General features: G+C 45.3%; 1 protein-coding gene across 1 annotated transcript in view; it reads right to left on the bottom strand.

Annotated features, from left to right (window-relative positions):
* Nucleotides 1-362: 362 nt before the first annotated feature.
* PWWP2A (PWWP domain containing 2A) overlaps nucleotides 363-23,614 on the bottom strand; it is a 23,778-nt gene continuing 526 nt past the window's right edge. Inside the window, exons 2-4 of the mRNA XM_019008148.2 lie at nucleotides 23,412-23,614; nucleotides 11,635-13,353; nucleotides 363-2,989 (exon numbers count right to left, since the gene is read on the bottom strand). Of these exons, the coding sequence (XP_018863693.2) occupies nucleotides 11,649-13,353; nucleotides 23,412-23,614 (1,908 nt within the window). The 3' untranslated portion in view covers nucleotides 363-2,989; nucleotides 11,635-11,648. The remainder of the gene's footprint in view (nucleotides 2,990-11,634; nucleotides 13,354-23,411) is intronic.

Raw genomic sequence — 23,614 nt, 5'->3', positions numbered from 1 at the left:
AGCCCAAGGACTGCGTGTGCCAGGGCAGGAGCCCCTTCCCATGGCATCCCCTCCTCCTCCTGGGACTGTGGCAGAGCCACCAGGGCTTCCTTGGATCCGTCTCTACCACACCGTTCTGGCTAATCACAATTTTTCCTACTGCTTTGGGAAGCATCCAGCTGGCTGAGCATGGCTTGGGATCTTTCAGCCACTGGTGAAAGGTGAGGTTAGGAAGAGACTCATCCACCTGATGGAATTTCAGCAGTGGACCAGCAACTTCAGTTTAATCTTTGTTTAATGCAGAAAAACCACTTCTGACATAAATCAGAGGCTTTGGCGTCAAGCACTAATAAAGCAAGAAAGTTAATGACATCAAAACATTATTTCCCTTTAAAAGAGCACTGAAAAAAATCAAGGCTTTATTTGAATAAATGTTACACAACATTCTTTATCATTTTTACTTCTCAGCAAACCTTAAAGGGTGAATCAGATTTTCCTCATTCAAGTCTACAAAATGAAAGAGGCATAGTGACCATTCAATATACAGACAAGAAGGTAGCACGGAGCAAAGCTTAAATATTAAGCAACTAAAGCAAAAAAGTGAAAAGCAATACATTACTGTCACTCTCTCTCATTAGAATATCCCTGACAATTTCATTTCCAAATGAAAATATGGTTTCCAACGCAATGCTGGGAAAAGCAAGGCAGACATGAGCTCCCTTGGATGCTATTTGCTCTATACCCATATTCTCCAGTGCACACCTGCATCCCTTGGGTTAATCCCTCCTGCTTCAGCTGCTGTGCTCAGGGAGGGGAGGGGAGGAGAGCCCTGGGGATCCGGGGGCACAGCCAGGCACTACCGGCTTCCAAAACAACAGCAGGCACTCCTCAATCCCATGTGCAACAACCCTGCCACCACAGCCCCGGGCCTTTTTCCTGAGCAGAAACTTGTTTGTGCCATGTGGTTTGGTGGCTTTTCTGTTTGGTTTTTTTTGGGGGGGTGTGAGGGAAAATGTACCTGATGAGGCCAAGCCCCCATCCATCGTCAATCCAAGCGGAGGTGAAAGGCTGGCACGGACCCGGCACCAAGTCACCCCTTTCCTCATTCACATGTCTCAATCTTTCAGTTCTAGTCACATCCCAGGCCTTGAGCAGGACCAGACTGCTGGGCCTCTTCCACTGGTGAAAAGGAAAAGCACTGTAGAACAAATATTCATCCAAATTTTAAAAAAAGTTTGTACTTCACGATGAAATCGTTATGGCAAACGGTACAATTTGAATGCACTGCACAGCATTGTACAGCCTGTTTTGAAAAAGTAGGTAGTGAATATTCAATTTCTGCACTTATAAATAAAGAATTTAGCTCTGAAAAGCAGACACTGAACCAGCACAAAGCATGAGCTGCCACACACTCAGTGTGTGAATCCCTGATGGGTCTGGCTGGGGTTTGGGGGCCTGTCCCAGCCTGTCACTTCCCCCTCTCCGATTGTTTAACAAGTATAAACCTGTTGCCAATGACAGAGTTGTCCTAACTTCAAATTTTATGTGGTTCATTCAGGCTCCAGACACGAAGAAAATGTCTTTGTGCTGACCCAGAGGCCCCTTGGAAAAGTCCCTCTGGTTTTAAACGATCCAGACAAAGACATTCTATTTTCTCCAATTGAATCAGGATATCAGGAAGGAGGAAAAGAGTTTCCTACAAGTCCTTTCATCTCTATAGAAACAGAAATTTGACTTTTAGTAGATTATGTGCACATTTTCATCTCTTCCAAACAAATATTTATTTTCCCGGGTTACACAATAAATCCCCTGCTAAGAACTTTAAAGAAATGGTTCTGCCGAGACAGTGTGCACACAATGGAAATAATTAGTGACAAATAAATTAATATTTAATAACTCAAGATTTCAGCAGCGTGTCCAGCATTCCCAAGCTCCACTGAAGTCAGTCTTACCCAAGACCTTTGTGGGAGGGGAATAAAATGGATAAAACCCAGTGGGTTTCTTTTTTTTTTTTTTTGATTTACAGCTTTTCAAAGAAGTCAACGCAACTCAGATCAACAACCATCAGAAACTCTAAAAAAAACCTTTGCTCTCTACTAGTTACCTATCTGAAAAATATTTATGTCAAAAGGAAAAAATAAGCCATGATTTGAAATAGAAATGCCATCCCATTGAATCACTCTCCATTCATGATTCCCATCCTGTTATAAGATTATAAGCAAAATGCTGCTCTCTGCCTTGTAGCCCCTCTCAAGGTTATTCCACAACCCTCAATTCCCTAAGTGTTACAATAGCATAAATAAAATGCAACCATATTCACACAGAAGGAGCTTTCCCATAAAACAGAGATCCATGGAGTTTGTGGTCACTGTCCTTTCCATCACCTCTATGGGAAATGTTGGTCTCAATAGCAGGACTGTTCATATTTCACAATACAACTGGGTTTGGACATGCTTTGATCACAGATCACAGCTCTGCTAACACCTGCACTAAATACTAACTAAGCCTCAGAGAATGGAAAATTGCAATGCTAAAGTCAAGAATTAAAAGAAAAGTTCAAAAGTTACAGTCAACTTCCCAGGCAAATTGGCTCCGTCACTGGCACCTCTCAAAACATACAAACGTGACTGTCACATTACAAAAACCCCAGTTATCTGCAGTGAGTCTTCATCCTAACAATTCAAGTGGTTCCTTGCATGTAAGTGTCATAGAGTCTTTCGTAATTTCATGCGTCATTTATTGCAAAAAAGTTTTATAAAATATTTCCTAACATCTTTTGAAATTTTAAGGAAAATGTACATTAGGTACAGGTGCCCTAATGGTGCGAGGGGGACCTTTAACATCTTTTACCCCCTTTCCCCTTCAAAAAAAATGTTTACTACTCGGTGAAGATTTCAGAGGAAAAATAGGACAAGTCAGTCTCAGATTTCTCTCAGTCCTGATGAGCTGGTGCTCTTCGTGGCAGTGTAGTGAGGTTCCATAAAAACAGCGGGTCATTAGTGTCTCTGAGCTGAAAAGGGGAGAGAAAGGGAACATGGTTAAATGTCTTCCAGTACATATTGCAGAAGTAGGTAAAGCAAAAGCTGAGGTGGCCAGAAAAGTTACTGGCTCACCTGCTTTGTGCATCGTGTGCAGAAGACAAAAAATAGATTGACATTATCACAAGACAGACACAAGTGAGCAAACTCCTCCGGGGGCTGGGGTTTGAGGAGGAGCCACCGAACCAATCTGTTACATCTCACCCCATTTCAGCATCCAGAGAGAATTCCAAATGTAAAGACATTTAAAGACAGCTCAGGAAGCAGGGAGATTAATTCACAAAATCTATACATTGATGGCAGTTCCCACCACAAAGCTAAAGCTGACCCTGTGGTGCCCTTCCACACACGAGAGCCGAGCGCCTGAGGGAGCACTGAGCTATAAACCTGCTAATGGTGCTGCTTTCCCATGGCTGCCTGTTTCCTCATTTACTCCAGAGAATGGGAATAAATTGTGATAAAGCAGACAGGAACAGCCCAAGTGCTGAGCCCTGCATGAACCATCACCAGTCAAGCACCAGTTCATACTGGGAGGAGGGGAGGCCCTGGCACAGGGTGCCCAGAGAAGCTGTGGCTGCCCCAAGGCCAGGCTGGACAGGGCTTGGAGCAGCCTGGGACAGTGCAAGGTGTCCCTGCCATGGCAGGGGTGGCGCTGGATGATCTTAAAGGTCCCTCCCAGCCCAAACCAGTCTGGGATTCTGGGATCCCATGGAGATTGTGCTCCTCAGATGGAACAACTGAAACCCTGACCGCCTGTGTCGCTCAGTGTCTGACTGCATTGTCTGTCAGCCATTCCATGGGGTCACCACTCCATGTGTGTGGTGTGTGGGACAGTGACAGCCCAGCCTGGCTGAGGACACAGCTCTCCAGTGAGCTCACAGCCTGGACTCTGCTTTGAAGCAGCTCCATTCAACTGCTGGAGGCAGAATCACACAGAATCTCAGGATCACACAGATCCCAGACTGGGAAAACCCTCCCAGCCCATCGAGTCCAGGCTGTGCCCCTTCCCCACCTTGTCCCCAGCCCAGAGCTCTGAGTGCCACCTCCAGGGATGGGATCCAACCCTCCCTGGGCACTTCCAGTGCCTGAGCTCCCTTTCCATGGGGAAATTCCTGCTGCTGTCCACCCTGAGCCTCCCCTGGCCCAGCCTGAGGCCGTTCCCTCTCCTCCTGTCCCTGTTCCCTGGGAGTAGAGCCCGACCCCCCCGGCTGTCCCCTCCTGCCAGGGACTTGTGCAGAGCCACAGGGGCCCCCTGAGTTCCTTTTCTCCAGGCTGAGCCCCTTCCCAGCTCCCTCAGGAATTCTCCAGCCCCTTCCCAGCTCCCTCAGGAATTCTCCAGCCCCTTCCCAGCTCCCTCAGCCCCTTCCCAATGGAGCCCTGCCAAGGACTGCCCCAGAACAAGGCACAGATGTGTCAGGACAGGCACTGACACAGCTCAGGCCTCTCCTGCTGTCCCACTGAACTCAGCTCACGTGGCCTTTTCCTGGCAGCCAGCACTGCCATGGGGATTCTGATTTTTCCCTGGGAACATTTTCTCAATCCCTTTATTCACTGCTGTCCAAAGAGAAGCGCTGCCTTTGAAAGGCTTTTATCTCCAAAGGAAAAGCAGAAGGACACCAGGCAGCCATGGAGGGGGAGAAAAGGCACCCCAGAAGGACAAGGGAAGCAAAAATAGCAGCACATCCCATCAGGGATCAAACCTCAAGGCCAGGAGCCCAAATTTAAATAGTTACAGTAACATTTATGCACCTTCCTGGGGGATAATGCTGTGTCTGTGTAAAACTATGGAACAAAAGGCACAAAACTCCTATTTTCCTCCCACAGATTCCATTTGTAGCCAGTGGAGAAGAGGGAAACCAGGCTGCTCTTCCAGATGATGAACTGCTAAAAGCAAGAACTGTTTCCTTCTTTCACAGCCTCCAGCAGCAGGACCTCAGCCACCAGGAAAACAGAGCAGCAACACATTCTTCTTCCCTTTATGTGCCTAATTCCCTGAAATATATGTCACAGTATCAAGAATTCCTAAAACATGGTCCAATCCAGTTTTTTCCATATAAATGTATCAGAAGAAATTATTCCTAAATCCCTCAACACCTGAAATATCTCAAGGAAAGCCTTTTGGTTTTTTTTTTAATTAACTAAACTTCTAACTAAACTGATTATAATTCTTTTAAAAATAATTTTTGTAAGTTTAGTTCCTTTTCACCAGAGCTTCTAAGTACACCACATTCTTTAAAATCCTGAAGCACTGCAGAGGTGCAATTAAACCCCAACATTTCCTAAAGCCAAACAAAAATCCTACACATTACTAAATAAAAAATGATGCTAAATTAGCATTTAAGCAAATATTTGCTTGGAATTGTACCTGCTTATTTTACTGACAAACCAAGATCCCATCTCCCCCTTTGTGCACCTGTTAAAGGATGGCAAGGACAATTCTGCCACCTGAATTTGCTGTGGTTCTATTACAGAACCTCAGTGCTGGGAACGAGCTCTTGCCTCCCAAAGCACAGATTCCCATGCCTGGCATGTAGGAGAATATTCCTTATTCATATTGCATATTTGACATCCAAAACATCTGTAAACAAACACGAAAACTGACCTAGATCTGTTTTTTCCTAAAGAACAACCGGATTTCGAGTTGCTGTTGCACAAATGGCATCAGCCAAGCAGGAGGGCAGTGCAGGTTCAAATCAAACCTGGATTACTCCAAGTGAGATTCCTGCAGGATGTGACCAGGACACAGAGGGCAGGATCCTCCCTTATAGACATATTCTCACAAATATTCTGTTTTTCCAAAATCAGCCTTGCTAATGACAAAGTGACAGGACAGAGCCAGCCCTGGCTGCACTGAGCCCAGCCTGATCCATTGCTGTTCAAGCCCTGCCACTACACAAACAGCACCCAGGGTTTCACTATCACAATCTCCCAGTGCTTGATTTCTCTCCCTGCCTCAGTTTGAATATCATTTCCTGTCCCAGCTGAACTCCACAGAGCTGTGCTTCCCCTGTGCCACATCCCACAGGGATTCACACACCTGGAATATCCTCAGTTCCCACACTCCTCCCTTCCTCCTCTGCATTGAGGGATGGAATCGCTGGCACAGAAATGGAATTACAGCTGTTCAATACCTGTCTGGCCCTCATTTGGGAAGCAACTTGTCAAACACAGCCTGAATAAACCCCACAGACCCATTTCTTCTCACACTGAAGGAGCAAAGGAGGATTCAAACTTGCTCCAGGGGATCCTGATTTGTTCCCTGAGCCAATTCCTACCTCCAGCCTGCTAAATTCTCCCCTCAGGCCATGGGCTGGCAGGAAGAGATCAAAGACACCACATCCCACGGCACAAGCACAGGGAGTCACCTTCTCCAGGTTATTCCATCTTTTTTTTTCCCCCTCTCACTCCCATGTGTCTCCTCTGGGATGTGCAAGGTGGCTCCTGAAAGCTCCTGAAAGCTCTGCTCACTCTCCAGCTCCTGCTGTTCCCTCCTGCCAGGAACACCAGTTGTGTTTTGGAGCTGTGGATCTGAGTTCTCCTCACTGCTTGGTGCTCCAGGGAGTTTCCCAAACTTCCCCATCTGGGAGAAACAGCAGAGCTGTGCAGGAAAAAAAAGCAGGATGGAAAACCAGCCACCAACAGCCCAGCACCACAACCCTGCCTGGGAGCTGCTGCTCTGCCTTGTGCTCACACAAGGACACCTGTGCCATTGTTAAATTTAAGGAGAAAAAAATCATAATTTAAATTACTCTGGATTGTATCCACGTCCCAGGTAAATATAGAAAATTGAAATGTATGAGTAAATCAGAGGGAATCATAAGCTACTATTAGGATCCAACAATTAAACCCCAGTAATTAGAGGAATTTCTGACCTGGGAGGAATTGCTGCTGTTTGGTAAAACCCATCCAAATGACCACAAACAGTTCTTACCACAGAGGTCAGAGATAGATGGGGTCAGACCAGACCAGGTGCCAGGATAAAAATGCCAGGAGGGTGAGGAGAGAAGGGAAAATCCAGTGTACAAGGGATGAAATGTACCTGAACAGCCACTCTATGAACACACTGTTTAAACTAAAATCCAAAGGTAGCACAGACAGCAGCAGCTGGGGGGGGTTAAACACTGCCTGGGATCTGCCACCCTCCCTGCAAGGACAGGGATCACAACACAGGTTCTTTCCAGCAGGGATTAAGGATCATTTGATGCTGGATATTCCCATCCCCATCTCTCAAAGCTGATCTAATGGATCCTCAGTCCGCTGGCAGCTACACGAGTTTCCAGTGTTAGATGTGGGTGACCCCTCATCACTCCATGATCAGAAGCTTTGTTAGTTATGGAAAAATTCCCTTTTTAAACAGTGCCAGTCATTTTCCCCAATGGATTATGCCACCACACACTGCCATCCATCCCTTAGGCTCGCTGCACTTCCCTCCCAGCTCAGTCTTTAGATCAGTGAGGGACCCCCTGCACTGCCTGAATTTGCTGTTCCTACAGGAATTCGTGGCAACACAACTACAGAGCAAAAGATGGACTGAAATAGCCTTTCCCTGATTGTCAGTCTGCTCCTTCCACAGCTCCTCAGCCAAGAAAGCTGCTCTGTTTTCTCACTGGACTCCACAGAACAGGCAGAAGCACAGATGATGATGCTAAGAATGAGCTACTGACATTTATTTTCCAAAATTCACATTCCTATTCTACTCTGACAATTTTAGCAGACATGAAAGAAAATCATTATCAGGACTTAAGAGAGTTAAATAGAACCAGACCTAAGGGCCAGCAATGCAAAAAGCAATTCCTACCCTCACTTGTGCTACTCTGAAGCCTAATCACAGTTAGAAACTATGTTTAAAAAACCCAAAGGTATTTTACACCATGCTGAAAAAACAAAAAAAAAGTCTTTTCAGCCTTGCACAGACCTAAATCACCCCACAAACCCCACCCCAGGGTAGTTCTGTAGGTTCCAAACTAAACACAGCAGTGACTGAAAGAGAAAGCAAATTATCAGAGATGATTGTGTCACTGAAGTGTTGACACAAAGTTCCAACCCTAATTAGAACAGTAACAAATATCAGTGCAATTTCCTGCATGACTCCACTCCAGACACACACAAGCACTTCCCCTTGCCTCCAGCTTTGCTCCTGAAGCCTCACACCTTCAAACCCCCCTGGGGAAAGAGGTTTTGGGGTAACTGCTCTCTGTCCCCAGGCTGAAGATCTTCAGAGGAACAGAACACCTGCACTAGAAACTCACCGTGCCCCACCCTGCCCTAAACACCCAACAACCACACCGAGGCATTTCAGGAACTAAACAAGGATCATTTGCAATTTATCCCACTGAACTCATGGAAAAGGAACATTCCCCCTCTGTGCTGCTGTTTGCCTTCTGCAGAGTCACAGGAGGATTTAGGTTGGAAAAGACCTCCAAGATCACCAAGTCCATTCTCAGCCTGATGCCCACCAGAGCCCTGAGTGCCACCTCAGGAATTCCCTGGGCACCTCCAGGGATGGGGACCCAAAGCTCCCTGGGCAGTGCCAATGCCTGAGCTCCCTTTCCATGGGGAAATTCTTCCTGACAGCCCAGCTGATGTCCCTGAGGCTGTTTGTGCCTGATCCCAGCTGCTCCTGGTGGGAGCAATGGATAAATCATGGATAAATCACAGATAAATCACGGATAAATCATGGATAAACCATGGATAAATCATGGATAAACCATGGATAAATCATGGATGAATCATGGGAAGTGCCACTGCCTCAGAGCTGTGGCACTGCTGGGGACCACAGGCACATCAAAGTGGGGTTTAGAGCTCAGCTAAACCAGCCCCGAGCCTTGTCCAGCTCTTCTCACCCAGGCTCTCCCTCAGCCCATCCCATCCCCTGGAAACTGCTGCATCCACAGAACACCTCCCTTGGAGTTAAAGGAAAATCAGGGAGGAGTATGAAGAGATTTTCAACTTACTGTAATACAGTATTGTAAAAAAATTCATTTAACAAAATGAATTTCTTGTTTTGAGCCCTGCTCAGTCTGCAGAGATACAGCACATTCACCATGAAACTGAGGAAAGACTTCAAACTCATCAGCTACAAATCAAAAGTGACTTTAAATGCCTTCCATAAACAGTTCTTTTGAACATAAACCCACCTAAATAAAGCCCTCCCATACCTGCTGCTCCCCCAGTGAACACCTGAGCAAACTCGGCCTATGTAAGCTGCTATTTTAATTTTATATAAATTATGAGAACAAAGCTTCCAGGTCTTCTAAAGAAAAAATAACAATGTCAATATTGATTTTGCCACTACTTGGCTTAGAACAGCTAACTCAAAACCAGTTCACTTGAGCTTCTAAACCTCAAGGAAGTGGTGTAGACATCTGACCTACCTCACATGGGTTCCTGACTCCAAAAAGCAGTTTGCTTTAATAACAAAATACAGCTTATTTACTTAAAGAAATTGTTTCTGTTTGCAGGAGAGAAAACAGAGAGAGAAGTGAAACTGATTTTTTTCCCCCAATTTTTTTTTTTTTTTACAAAATTTATTGTGTGTTTATCACATTCAAAAAGCATTGACCAGTGGGGCTTTTTGGGAACTGTTAGAATGCAAAGGTAAAGCTGGTATATTTGGAAGCTTAATTAGCAATTAATGACTGTCAGCTTGAGGAAAATTTGAACAGCCATGGGGTTGACACTTTAGATTTCCAATAGTTCTGTGGGCATGACTGAAAAATTAAAAAAGGTAAAAAGAAACTGAATGCCTTGGCAAGACCAGACAGTATCATGAACATATGAAATTAAATCTTAAAATAAAAATATTTTTAGGGTTCAATGATTAAATCTTTGCCCTCGTTTTCATGTCTGTTTAATTTCAGTCTGAGCTTAAATTTTTACATCTGTCATGACTGCCTACGTGGGCAATTCTGGAAAAACCAGGATGAAAACTGCTTTGGGATGAGCACCAGGAGACTCTTCACAAGGCAATGCAAGGCTGAAGCAGGAATGGGTTGGAGGACACAGGAATTCACATGGTCAGGTAAGGACCACAACTCACAGCAAAAAAAATAAAAATAAAAGTCAAGTGCATTGCATGAAAATGCCCAATAGTGAGCAAAAGCCATGCAAGAACAGCTGGAATGGCAGTGGAGAGCAGCTCTGGCTGCCTCAGATGGAAACAAAACATTCCCCACTGTACAAGTGACACTATCCACAGCCTCTGCTCAAACAAAAGCTAATTTAGGGAGAAACTGAATCAACTTTGCAGAAAGCCCTCTACAGAGCTGGTTCTGAAACAAAAGGGACTGAGAATTCAGAATCTCCAAATTAAGACTCAAGTATAGCAATGGTATTTACATCGAGCACTTCATCTTTAAGGATGCATGGAAAAGGACAATTTACTTTTTAAGGGTGTCCTCTAAATCTGGCATACAGATAAAATACTCTGACATCCTGGATTTGTTTCAAAGCTTTTTGAGAAACACACACAAATAATTCAGATTTAGTCAATTTTATTTACAGTTTGTTTTTTTACATTTCAGAGCATTACACAATTACATATCTCATTTTTCTGACCTGCAAACAGATACCTTAAACGGAAATATTTAAAAAAAAAAAAAAAAAAAAAAAAAAAAAAAGAAAAAAAAAGTTAGATACATCCAAAATGCAACAATTACACATCTGACAATTCACAAAGTGTAATTTACTAGGACGTATCCTAAGAATTTAGGAACAACCAGTCAGGAGAAAATCTGACCAATTTCAGCAATTAATTATTTACACATTCAAAACAAAGCCTCTCTTAAGCTAAACCTCCAGGCAAACGGCCTGAAAGATTTCTTCAGGAAGAAAGACCAGAATGATTCACACCTATGCAGCATTAACAGCCCTTGATCCCAAACACTGAGGCCTCCTCAGCTTTGTCTTAGAGCTACAGGCATCCCTCGACTTCTCCGACCCTGAAGTGATTTAGTTGTGCCCCCATGTGCATAGAAAGGTTGAGTGTTTAAGTGGTCACTACGATAAAACCCCATTTAATCTGGTCTTTAAGTCACTAAAATTCTTCTTCCTTACGACTCGGAGCACGTCCCCAATGCCATTTAAACCGGCCAGCTCGGAACCCACCGGGCCTGGCCAGACTAAATCCATTAGAGACCGGTTAAAAATAATCTTTAAAGACCATTTAGACAAGGCTTACATTTCTACACTTCCCTGATGGGCCACCTAATAAAACAAAAAAGTCACAGCTACTACTTTCATCCCTCGTGTCAACCCTTGGCCACACAGAACTAGTTATATACTGGGTAGAAACTACTAAAAAATTCCCTGCAAATCAGCTGCCTTCCAGCTGAAGCTATGGCTCCTATGCATCGGGTGGTTTGGTTTGTTTTTTTCTTTTTTCTTTCTCTTTAAAAAAATTTCTCACTTGAAAAATACCTCAGTCCTCACTTTCAGGCTAATTTTGATTGCGTGTTCAATTGGTTTTAACCGTCACGACCCGCCACGCACGGCACGAGTCTCGTGTAAAAAGAGCAGTCAACCGAGTGCAACTTCTGACTTTGCCACGTCCTTCCTGGCAGTTCTTTCTCTCTAACCTGGCTAGGGATTTGGTGGAGCCTCCAGGTTTCTTGCCTACCTTACTCTCCACGTTCACGTCTCAAACTGCGTCAGCAGGGCCCGCACCTCGGGCGTGAGCTGCTTGGCAGCCTTGGCTGCCTCAGTGACGGCCTTGCGGTACAGACCCTTTCTCTTCTTATTAAAGCGCAACTGGAAGCTTTCTAAAAAGGGGGAGAGCTGTGCAAGAGCAAGGAAAGACGTGGTGGTGGAGCCAAACCATGAGATACGAGCCTCCTGGCGCACCAGCAGCCCGGTATCCTTGCGGCTCACAGTTATGGTAAGGATACGGGCCGGCCACCAAGGGAAGCCATAAATCTTGGCCCAAACAATGTCCCCTACACATACGGTCCTGCCATCTGGTGTGACACATTTAGAGACGTTTTTGGAAAAGACTTCTGTTTTCAAGGAATTACTGAGCTTTTTCTCTTCCTTCGAAGAGGAGGAGGAGGAGGAAGAGGAGGAGGAGGAGGAGGAGGAAGGTGCATGCATGCTGCCTGGAGGAAAATCAAAGCTTTCAGTAGAGCTACACTCAGAGTTGGTGGATTTCAAATCATCTGTGCTATCACTACTACAAACTGATGCACTGGAAGAGTCAGATTTCTTTTGATTAAGGGTCATGTAAACCGTTATATTGCTTTTGCTGCCTCTCTTGCCCAGTGTCTGCTGTTCATCCTGATCAACAGTTACATGCACTTCACTCGTGTCCTGAACCTCACTGCTGGCCTCTTCGGGGCCTTCTGAGGGGCTCTGGGTTTCTGAAGGGGCCTCACCTGCTGAGCGGGTGGAGGAGCAGCGAGACTGGGGCTTAGTTGCCATCTTGCCACTCCGTATTTTCTCAAGTCCTGTCTTGAGGGAAGAGTCATTTTCTTCGTTGCGATACCGCTGGGGCTTTAGGCGCAATCGGGGCGGGAGGGACCCTGAGCTGGTGTTCTGAAGACGCCGCGTGAAGTGGACCTTTGAATGTGCATTTTTGGAAGAGGAGGTTGCACTCTGCTTCTTTTGTGCCTTTTCTTTGGCCATTTTCAAGACTTCCCGAGCTTTTGCATGATCCATGTTTTTGCTCTGGAGAACTTTTTTTGTGTTTAACTGCGCTTTTGAAGTATTTGCTTGTGCGGAAACTTTAACTACTCTGCTTCTGCTGTGGGCAATATTTGAAACCTTGACCACAGCGTTCCTTTTCTGGCTTTCGTTTTGGCTTTTTCCATCCACCTTATGGTCAGTCTTAAGTTTTTTATTCACAGTAGTCACGCTCTCGTTTCTTCGCTTTTTACTATCCTCGTATTTGGAAGAGTCACTTGCATTGCCACCTTTCTTGATCTCCTTTTTCTCTGCCACCACGCTGTTCTTGCACTTGTCACACAGGACCTGCCGGGGCCGTAGTTTGATGGCGTTCATGATCGAAGTGGGTTCCTCCCTGTACATTTTCCGCTTGGGCCGCTTGATTTTCCGGGGTGGAGGCTGAGGTATTGACTGGTTATAGGTGTCCCTGATAAACAAAGGAGGAGGGTACGGTGCTCCCTCGTGAAAGAGAGGAGGTGGTTTAGAAGTCCAAAGGCTTTTAGCTATGCTGGGCTCTGATGGCTGCGTGAGGGAGGAGTCATCAGGGACTGCAGCATCGGCCTCGCACTTCACCTGCGCCTCCTCTTGGAATGCTTTGCTTTGGAGCTGCATGGCTTCGGGTTTGTCCTTGTACTCCCTTTTAGGAAATATGGTCACAGGGATTCCATGGGGGCCAAACCTTAAAGAGAGAGGAAAAAAGAAAAAAAAAATCAGTGTTTTGAGGAAATTCTTGCAGTGCTTGTCACAAAGCATTTGAAAACTTGTCTGCATTAGGTAGCCAGCATTTGAAAATCATGAGTCCCAGGGAAATTCAAGCTTCATGTCCAGCCTTATGGGAAGCTTTGAAAATGCAAGACACCAAATTGAAGTCAGTAGAAAACAAAAAACACACAACTTCACTGATTATCTGTTTCCCTCATATCAACAAGAAGCCCTGAAAATGTAACAAAAATATCCCCGAGACAGCAGCAAAAGAATTGATTTATGCTTCTAGAAAAGGCTTACAAACATCCAAACTCACCCCAACAACTCCCAACCTACCCAAGCTCATTTTCCATACTAAGTCAACTTCATGCAAAGACATCTCCAGGAACTTTTCTTCCATTCTTAGCACAGCAGAAAAGGATGAATGGTCCAGATTTAACAGAGACGAATCTGGGCTGCCTAAATCCTTGCAGCGAACAGGGAATGCCACCACCCTCCATCCACAACAGCTCAGCACCTGATGCTTTATAGCCCAAAACTCCCCAGCCCAGTCTGAATTTCTCCCAGTAAAACTTCCCTTATTTCAACTCAGTACAAACTATTCCTCACTGTCCCAGGAGCAAACAGGATTTTCAACCTTTCACTCATTTTCTCTGGAATGGAATTGCTCTAGATCAGGGCAGGGACAGGCCCCCAAGATCTGTCCTCAGGTTTGTGCTGCACACCCCCTCAGCTGATTAAACTGAAGTTTTTGGTTTGTTTTTTTTTCTTTAAGTGCCTGTATGTTGCCTTTATTTCCTCAAAATTGGATTTGAAAAAAAAGTCATGACATGTTAGAAGGTTCTTTACAGTGTCACCAACAAAAGCCATCACTTGTTTGTCCTTTTGCTTATCACAAGCCTCTTTCTACATCTGAAGCTGTAACTGAAGCAAACACCCAAGATTAAATTATCCACCCAGTTTGCATTTCAGCAGCTCATACAGACATTTTTCCAGCCTATGGTCTGGCATTAAACCACAAGGGACTCACTCATAACTAAGTTTTACATTCCCTAAAGTCCCACAAGTCTATCAAGGGTAAAGAAGTTGCTTTTCCACAAATACTTTTCCCTCCACAAAGGATTGTAAGCAAGTTACTCAGTTCCAAGTAGGGTTTTAAAAGAAACTATCAGCTGACAGTAATTAAATTAGCAATATTTTCAGTGTTATTTGCATCAAGACCTTCAGCTTCTAAACAAAAATAAGACCCAGATCCCATCATTCACCACCTGATAAAGTTTAGAGGATTTGGTAAAAAGTTAAGCTATGGTAAAAGCTGAAAACAAGACAGGGCAAGATCTCTGCTGTGCAAATTCCAACCCCAAAGAGCACAGGAGTGGAATATCAAACCCCACACAGACAAACATCCCTTAGGAGCGCTCCCAGTGCCTCGGGAAGAGCCTTTCCAGACCCCACAGGCCATTCCCAGAGCCAAGCCCTTCTCCCAGAGGGCATTTACGTGACTCTGTGTCAGGAAATTGAGCATAATTAGCTGTCACTAGGAAGAGGTGCACGAAGAGGACTGCAGGGGTTTCCAGAAGGATCCCATTCAAGTATTTCATCTCTCTTTTCCCAGGTTTTCATTCCTTTCCCTCCAAGGAACAAAGGAGCTGATGGAAAGCTCAGCACATGCCTGATACCAGGAAATCGAAGATTCATTCTGCACCTTCCCCTCTCCTTTCCTTCAAGCACAAAACACAGGCCAGAACTGATGAACAGGAAGCCACAAAGGGCAATTTTTATCCAAGATGCAAACTTGCTTTAGTAAGACACAAAACAAATCCAGAGTGCAGCTCTCCTCACAAAAGGTACTGCTTAAAAAATAAACCAGACTCTCCCACCCCTGTGCACCTGCAGATCATGAACTGGGGAAGTAAAGAACATTCATGGATATTGTGCCATTATGTACAGCACTACCCCTGTAAATGATGTGTTAATACAAACATGCAATTAGTCAGGATAATCTACCTGCAGTACAAAATATAACTGGTAAGCCAAAAGACTGATCATTATTTCCAACAGCTCAGTGTATTGTGTCTTCTCTTGGCCTCACCCAACAGCAGACTGGATCTATAAACAGTTTTTGATTATCTCTGTTTCCTCCCTGGCTAATCAAGTTCTCCAGCAACTGGAGAATGAAAACAAAGAAGATAAAACAATGGCTGAAAAACTTGCAAATGAAGCAGTAAAGGTTACAGGAAAGAATAAAGACAAAAAATAAGGTAAGAAAAAGGGGATTTATTTTTCCTAAGAGAAGCAGCAGAATGAAGATGTGAGCTTAAACCTCTTCAGGACAAGGCATGACACAGCATCTAATTAGTCCTGCAGCAAGCACAAGTGTTTACTGCATGTACCAGAATTTCAAGCCCTATTTTCAAACACCCAGTTGGTGGACCTTGAAGATAAATACTCCTCATACAGCCACAGTAATTCCTGTCACACCAACTGCAAGGCTGAAGTAGTTAGCTGTGTTAGTAGCTAGAAAAGCTGCAAAAGCATTTGGTTCATCTGCCACAGAGATGAAGGAAGACTAAAGGGCATCTATAGAAAACAAAATTTAAAAACTCCCAAGACACACAGCTCAGTTGTATCATGACATTTACTGATCCCCCAGTCAGTCACTGGAATGAGAATGGAAGAGAAACCATTCCAGTTACCCCACAGTGACACTCCCAACACGCTCCTCTCAGCACACATTGCATGGTTAAGTTTTACAAGGAATTGCCTTGTCTTTATTCCAGCAAAATCAGTTTTTTAAATACACTGATCCCAAATATCACCTCACCCCACAAGATTTCAAGAATAGGCTTTTCTGGATGAAAGTAAAGATATACTGCAATTACTGTTTGCTTAAAATAAAAATTCCCTGGTGCCCAAGTTCCAGCTGCTCCCTGCCCAGCCCACTCCTGACTCGTGTAACACTTCTGCCTCAGACCCTCACACTCCAAGGAATGGCAAGATTCACTGACAGGAGATGTAAAAGTGAAGTGTTAGAAAAGCCAGACTCAGAAATAGGTATTTCACCCTCAATCCAAGGAGTGCTGGGAAGCAGTGCCCTGCTGCTTCCTACCTATGGAAATCACAGCCAGTTTTCCATGGTGCCAGTTCCTCTCCTGCAAAGGTGTCCCAGCTCTCATTTGCCTTGAAAATGCACCTCAAAGAGAGGATGGGTGTGATGTTGTACAAAACTCATTTCTCAGAGGTTCTTAGAGTAACCAGGGCAATCAGCAGGATCTGATTGCACTTCTGCTGTAGATGCCACTGCAAAGAACATTTTCACTGGAGACAGAAATCACAGGATAGCAGGACCTGCACTGCACCAAGAGCCTGATCAATTCTGGCAGTGCAGATATTTACACTGAGAGGAACTTTCAATTGACCAAGGTGTGCAGAGACAGAACCAGGGTAAAAACAGGGAGGCTTCATTTCCAGTTTGCCAGCTGCAAGTTAATTAATAGGCAGCCATGGCATCCAAAAGCCAGTTTGAGTACCAAACCCAAAACTCTCATTTAAAGCCAGACAGTTTTGTACTACAGACATATAAACTTAAGTACTTCAGGAAACTAAAGCCACTTTTTTTCAAATCTAAATCCTGCAGCAGAATTACTACAATGAAAGCATCTCACTGCTCAATTTATATGCAAAACAGAACAGTTACAGAGTATTTTTTCAGAAATAACCATGAGAGATAAGGAACAAATCCCTTTTTAACTCAGGACCGTGTGCACATAAACAAAGTACATAAACAACACTCCCTGGGGCAAAGTGTTCTACACTAGTACCTAAAAGTTTTAAGTTCTCATCTTGAGCCTCCCATGTCTGACTTCTCTACTAAAAGAGAGAGAAATTAAAAGCCCCTTGTTCTGCCAAAGGAGTGAAGGCACTGGGCAGGTTCAGAACTATTTATTTCCCATTTGTTTTTGGACACATTGAACTGACATCAACAAAGCTGAGAAACTTTAAGTTTAAAGTGTTAAAGTGTTAAGTCTGTGGTAAATGACTGATCAAAACCCATCTTCACCACCAAGGCAGTGCAGAAATGTCCTGGTACCTTTTCTGCTCTTGTAACCAAGTTCATCCTTGGTGTTCTGCAAAAGCCAGGACAAGCAACAGCTGAAGCCATTTTTATTGCATGGATGGAAGTTCCAGGAGTATAATAATATGCTGAAAGAACTATGGATATGTATTTCATGCATCTAAACTCAGGGTTTAAATTATAACATTCCATGTAATACACTGTTAGATCATAGCTATTTGAACACAAAGTTTTGCAGAACTCCTCAAAATAACCTGCATTGAAAACACAGATTATGCAACAACCTATTTTTAATGAAGGATTTACTTGGTGTGATAAAGCACAAGATGGAATATATGGCTTTAAGTGCAGGCACCTTCCTGAAAAAAGCATTCCCAGAAGCCAAACAATCAGCTCCATGGTTTATTCACCCCCTGAGCAATGTAACACCAGGCTAAGTAGCCTAGAAAATGCACATTTCCCTGACAGCTCTGAACCCACAGTGAAGGACTGCAGTGTGACTCTTTGGAACAGCACAACATAAAGACAGGATGCTCTGAGGTTAGGCTTTCCATTCACTACCATAGTTTTCCTGGCACATCTATAAAGCTGAAGGTCTTTTTAAACTGAAATATCTTTTAATTTTCACATCTGTTGCCATTATTAGCTGTCAGTTGCATTTTGAAGCAGACACTTCACTGATACATTTGCTGGGATGAATTTTGAAGGATTATACCTTGAATATACTCTTCAAGAACATCCATATGCCAGACCCAGGACATATGGAAGAGAATGATACCATTAAATAATGGATGAAGTGCCAGGATGGCCAAGATTCATCAGTCCCACAACAGAAAATTAACTGAATGCAGACTGAGAATTTCACCCCTGCCCTGCCCCAACACCTTGAACCAAGCCAAGCAAACCCAAGAAAGCCAGGACAAGCCACGGTGCTGGAATACAGAGAATTCCATAAGGAAGGACAGATCAACCATCACCTGTCACCTCCCAGACCAACAAAGAACAGCTGAGGAGCACAGATTCCTTCAGGAAAGGAGTTTGAAGCCCAATCCAGAGCCCAATTCTAACCCTACTCTCTAAGTGAGGCTACATTTGACACCTTCAATAAAACCTGTCAGTCACAAGCAAAAGACACCTGAATTACCCTCTCAACCACACTCCCATCACACCTGAGCTTCCCACCTTCTGGGGGTATTAAAACAAATGTCAAAGAAGTGTTGGGGCTGCTCCTTAAATACCAGAATTTCACCAAGCTCCTCTGGGCTCCTAATAAACTCTGAAGAGGGCAGGTGACGAGGTGTGGGGACACCTTGGGAACTGAGTGCAAGTTTTAAAATAAAATAAACCAAAACACACAACCCTGAGTCACAGACACTTCTTTACTGCTGAGAATGTGCACCACAGAGCACCAGGCCTCCTACAAAACCCAGTCCTTCCCCAGACAAGGATGAGCACACGCTGTCCCTGGTTATTAAATGAAAGAGCAGGGAAAAATGTTCCACATTTTTTTCAAGTGAGGCTTCTGCTGTTTCCTTCTCACATCATTCTTTTGCAGTAGAAGCTGAATTAACAGACTGGGAAAAGCACAGCATTCAAGAGTCTGTACCTGCAAACTGCTTCTGGGATTGTAAGAATTGCAAATTGCCTATAAAAGTTCATTTTCATCATACAGCTCATGCACACCTTGGTACAGGAAGTCCTTCCTTATCTTCCATAACAAAAGCTCAATAAAGACATAATTTCAAACATATGTCTACTGGGAACACACTGCACATCTTCTGGATATCTAACTAGAGGCTCTTAAGTCACAAACCAACTTTTTGCTCTTCCTCTCTCACTCAAGAACTATTATGAACACACACAAGTCAGAAGGGAACTGGTTTAGAGAAAAAGACAAGACACATGTCCTTCACATCTGCAGGATTAGAAGGAAAATTTCAGTTAAATGACAAAACAATAAAAATGCCAAGTCTTGACTGTTGGCAAAACAACAGAACATAAATTTAATCCCCCCTCCTCCCCAATCTTTGGGAAGGGAAAAAAAAAACCACAGAAATAATTATCCTTTCTCCAGAAGAACAAACTAAAACCACAACTTCTTAATCCTGTATTTTAAGATTTACAAATACTACACTTCTCAGGTATTTCCCTCCCACCTACTTCCTCCAGGTGCAGAGCAGGATTTACTCTGAGGTGGGATGAATATCTTTTGTCCCCTGAGCAAATGCCAGCTACAGGCAGCTCAGAGACTTTAAACCCCACAGAATCAGAATCTTTGGGTTGGAAGGACCTTAAAGCCCATCCAGTGCCACCCCTGCCATGGCAGGGACACCTCCCACTGTCCCAGGAGCTCCAGCCCCAATGTCCAGCCTGGCCTTGGGCACTGCCAGGGGTCCAGGGACAGCCCCAGCTGCTCTGGGCACCTGTGCCAGGGCCTGCCCACCCTGCCAGGAACAATTCCTGCCCAAAATCCCACCCAGCCCTGCCCTCTGGCACTGGGAGCCATTCCCCTTGTCCTGTCCCTCCAGTTCCTGATGAAGTTCCCTCTCCAGCCTCCCTGTGGCCCCTTCAGATCCTGGAAGGTGCTGTGAGCTCTCCACACAACCTTCCTCCTCTCCAGAAAGAGCATTCCCAGCTCTCCCAGCCCATCTCCATCGGGAGGCTGCTCCTTCCTGTCCCCTCAGCAACTCGGTGCCTCCTCTGGAGCAGCTCTGCAGGTGAGGTCTCACCTGAGCAGGGCAGGATCCTCCCCTTTCCTGCTGCCCAGGCTGTGGGATCAGCCCTGGATGTGTTGAATTTTTCCCAACCATTTCTCCTCCCTGTGTGAGGGATTCTGCCTTCCCTGGCTCCCCTCAGGACCCCATCAGCACCCCAGGAAGCCCCAGAACCTCCCCCTTGCAGCAGGAAAGGGCTTAAAGGTGATGGAGGAGTTCAACAGCAGGAACACATCCTTAATTTGTGCAGTGAGCCTTCAGAGTGACCCAAGTGGGGACATGCTCCTCTCCAGGTGAGGATTTACTGCATAACAAATGGATTTGGCACTCAGGACAAGTGGGCTCCTATTTTCTGCTGATTTTCAAAACTTCCTGGGCAGCAGGCACAGGAGACAGGTACAGACAGGGAAATGCTTCCATACCTCAAATAAATGTAGGAATAAAGCCCACCCAACACCCAGGGGCTTGTGGTATAAACTCCTAAAGGGATATATCCCATTTATGGGGGGTGGGAGAGGGAATCAAGCCCTTCACACAAATATCACTGACCTCAGAGTCACACAGAATAAAATGCAAAGTCAGGGCATCACCTCAACAATGGAAAAAGCAGTAAGATAAAACAGCCAAAAAAACCCTTTAGAATCATAAATATATGAGAATTTTTTTGCTCTTCTTTCATTGTGAAGCTAAAGTCATTCAGAACATGACTCGAGAAGACAAAAAAGAACACTGTGAGCAGGTTTTTAAAACAGTCACTTAAACTTATCCTTCTTAGTGCTGTATGGAAGCAGCACCTTCACTGCTCTGGAGGGTGCAGAAGGGAAAGAGAAATTAAGATCCAAAAAGGAACAGGAATGATTTCCCTCTGATCATCCAACACAGCATTAGCACCTGCAGTGAACACGGGTACTTTTGGAAGCTACTGAATGAGTAAATTCTAATACAAATTGACACTTAATTAGTAAGAACTGTCAGTCTTAAAAATATTGATCCCTCGGGCATTAGGAAAGTTTGGGAGATGATTCCCATGCATTTGAATGAGACAGATTCTGCAAGCACCCATCTCCCATCCTGGAAATCCCAGTGTTGTCATGTAAATGAATGGGATTTAGGTGGTTTTCATTTAACCCTGCCCTTCTTTTTTTCTTTTTGGTCCAGTGGAAAAAGTTAGGACAAGAATTTCAGGGCCTGCCACAGATACAGAAAGAAGTTCATGAGAAATATTCATGTTCTGCAAGTCCAGGTGCTGCTACACCAAACAAAAATAAACAGACATAAGGAAAAGCTGACACCTAGACAATACCACCTGTTAGTCACCACAGAAGAAGAAAATGGAACTGTTGGACATACAGGCAACATTTTTTTTAATAATGTTTCAACTTCTTAGAGGTAAGAAGTTCTTGGACTATTTCTAGAGCTTCTTTTCCACTGCATTTCCTGCTCTGAGACATCTGATAAAGACTCCTGTTATCTACCAACGTTCTGTCGTCACCAGCCAAATATGACAGACCTTATGTCTCAAAACTCAGCTCTTCTTGTCCAGGCCCTCTGCAGAACTTGGCCTTGAAAATTTAAATTTCCCCTCCAGGAATCCCATGTAAAAGCACCTCTGAAGGAATAAATAGCTCCACTGCCAAGAGAACCTGGGAGGAACAGCCCCAGCCTCCCTGCATGGCTTTTCCACAATTCCCACTGCAAAGCTTTGTCCCAGGAGCTGGGCCTGGACCCAGGGAGGTTGGAGATGCTTCCACCAAGGTGCAGCAGCAGCAGCCAGCCTGCAAACTGACTTCTGCTGCAAAGGGCTGCAGATCTGCTGCATGCCAGAGGCTCCTCAGTGCACGAGAACCTGGGAAAATGTGGGATCCTGGTGGCCAGGGTGTGTTTAGGAAGGCAGGATCCCTTTCAGGAGGAAAAGAAACTGGTATTTTCCTGCACTCCTGCCCAGGGCAGCCATGGCATTCTGCTGGGACAACTTCAAACCTACAAAAGAATGTGTGCTACCCAGGATTACACTTCATTTGTGTCACCTCCTGCCCTGCTCTGAGATGCTGTTTCACCCTACAAGAGGCTGGAGATTTGCTCAGCATTTCACACCTCATCAAGTGACAGACTGAAAAAGTCATTCCATGACATTATCCAAAACTTGGGGTTCAGGAAAGGCCTTGTGTGTCAAACCCCAACCACGCAGTGAGGCCCAAGACAGAAGTGTTGGTCCCCACAATTTTCCTTTTAGGAACCACTGACAGGATTAATATTCCAGGAAGTTGCTGAACAGCTACTAACAACATAAAAGGAGCGATAAAAGGCATGTGTCCACACACAACTTAAATCTGGGGGGAAAAAGTGCTGCATATTTTGCATACCAATTATTTTAAAAAATAACCTTGCTTAAATTTCATTTTTCTCTCATGAACTTGCTGAGTCCTTACATGTCTAGAAAAAAACCCACGACGACAAAGAAGTATTTTCACCTGCCAATAAAACCTAGATTTTTTGTAAGATACCATGATTTCTGTCTCCCAAGAGCTTCCCACTATTGAAAGGCAGTGAAAAAAAGCAAACCCCAAGCCCTGCTGTCTGCTAAGTTATTCAGAGATATGTAAAAATCCCCCCATCCACGAGGTTATTTAAGAACCATCAAACTTCACCCAGTTCATCGCATACAAGGAGCAATCAGTACTAATTAATAACTGCAACCGCCTAGCAGGAAAACCATTATTTTGGAAAATAGTATGTCCTGAGAAAGGTTACCTAGGCAATGTAAGCCCGAACGAACCGGGCAATCGGATCTGTGGGGCTGTTCTGTACAAACAGGGAATAAACGCCAAGCTCTGCGCTCGGCTGTTTCTCCCGGCACACGGGGATGCTGCTGCGGGCCCTGGGAACCCCGGCCAAGCCCAAAGGCTGTGCCCGGGTGCTCGCCTCTCTCCTGGCTCTCCCTTTTTCCCATTCCCCGGCCGGGAGGGGGGTCGAGGAGGAGGAAGAGGAGGAAGAGGATGCCCGGGAGCTGCTGCTCCGCTCCCCGGGGAGGACGCGGGGGCAGGAGCTGCTTGGCCCGGAGCGGACGGGGGCCAAGGAGGGCTGGGATGGAACGGGAAGCGATGGGATGGGAGGGAAGGGAAGCTGCAGAGCCCACGAGGGTCCCGGCGGGGCCGCCCCCATCCCGCCCCCGGCGGCTCCGGGAGCGCTGCCGGTGCTCGGCGCTGGGTGGGGGCTCGGGCTCGGCTCCCCCCGAGCTCTCACCTTTTCGAGAGGTCCATGAGGACCCCGGAAAAAAGCTTCTCTCCCAGCCGGAACGAGACCACCAGGGCGTCCTCGATGATGTGGTCCAGGGTGACCCGCACCTCGGAGCCGGGCAGCAGCGCCGGCGCCTCCGCCTCCCCTCCGCCCGGGGCCGCGGGCACCGCCGGCTCGGGCTCCACCGCGGCGGCGGCGGCAGCATCCGG

The sequence above is a fragment of the Parus major genome, chromosome 13 (genome assembly GCF_001522545.3).
Source record: "Parus major isolate Abel chromosome 13, Parus_major1.1, whole genome shotgun sequence".
NCBI classification, from domain to species: Eukaryota; Metazoa; Chordata; class Aves; order Passeriformes; family Paridae; genus Parus; species Parus major.
This window is presented reverse-complemented; position numbering and strand designations above follow the sequence as displayed.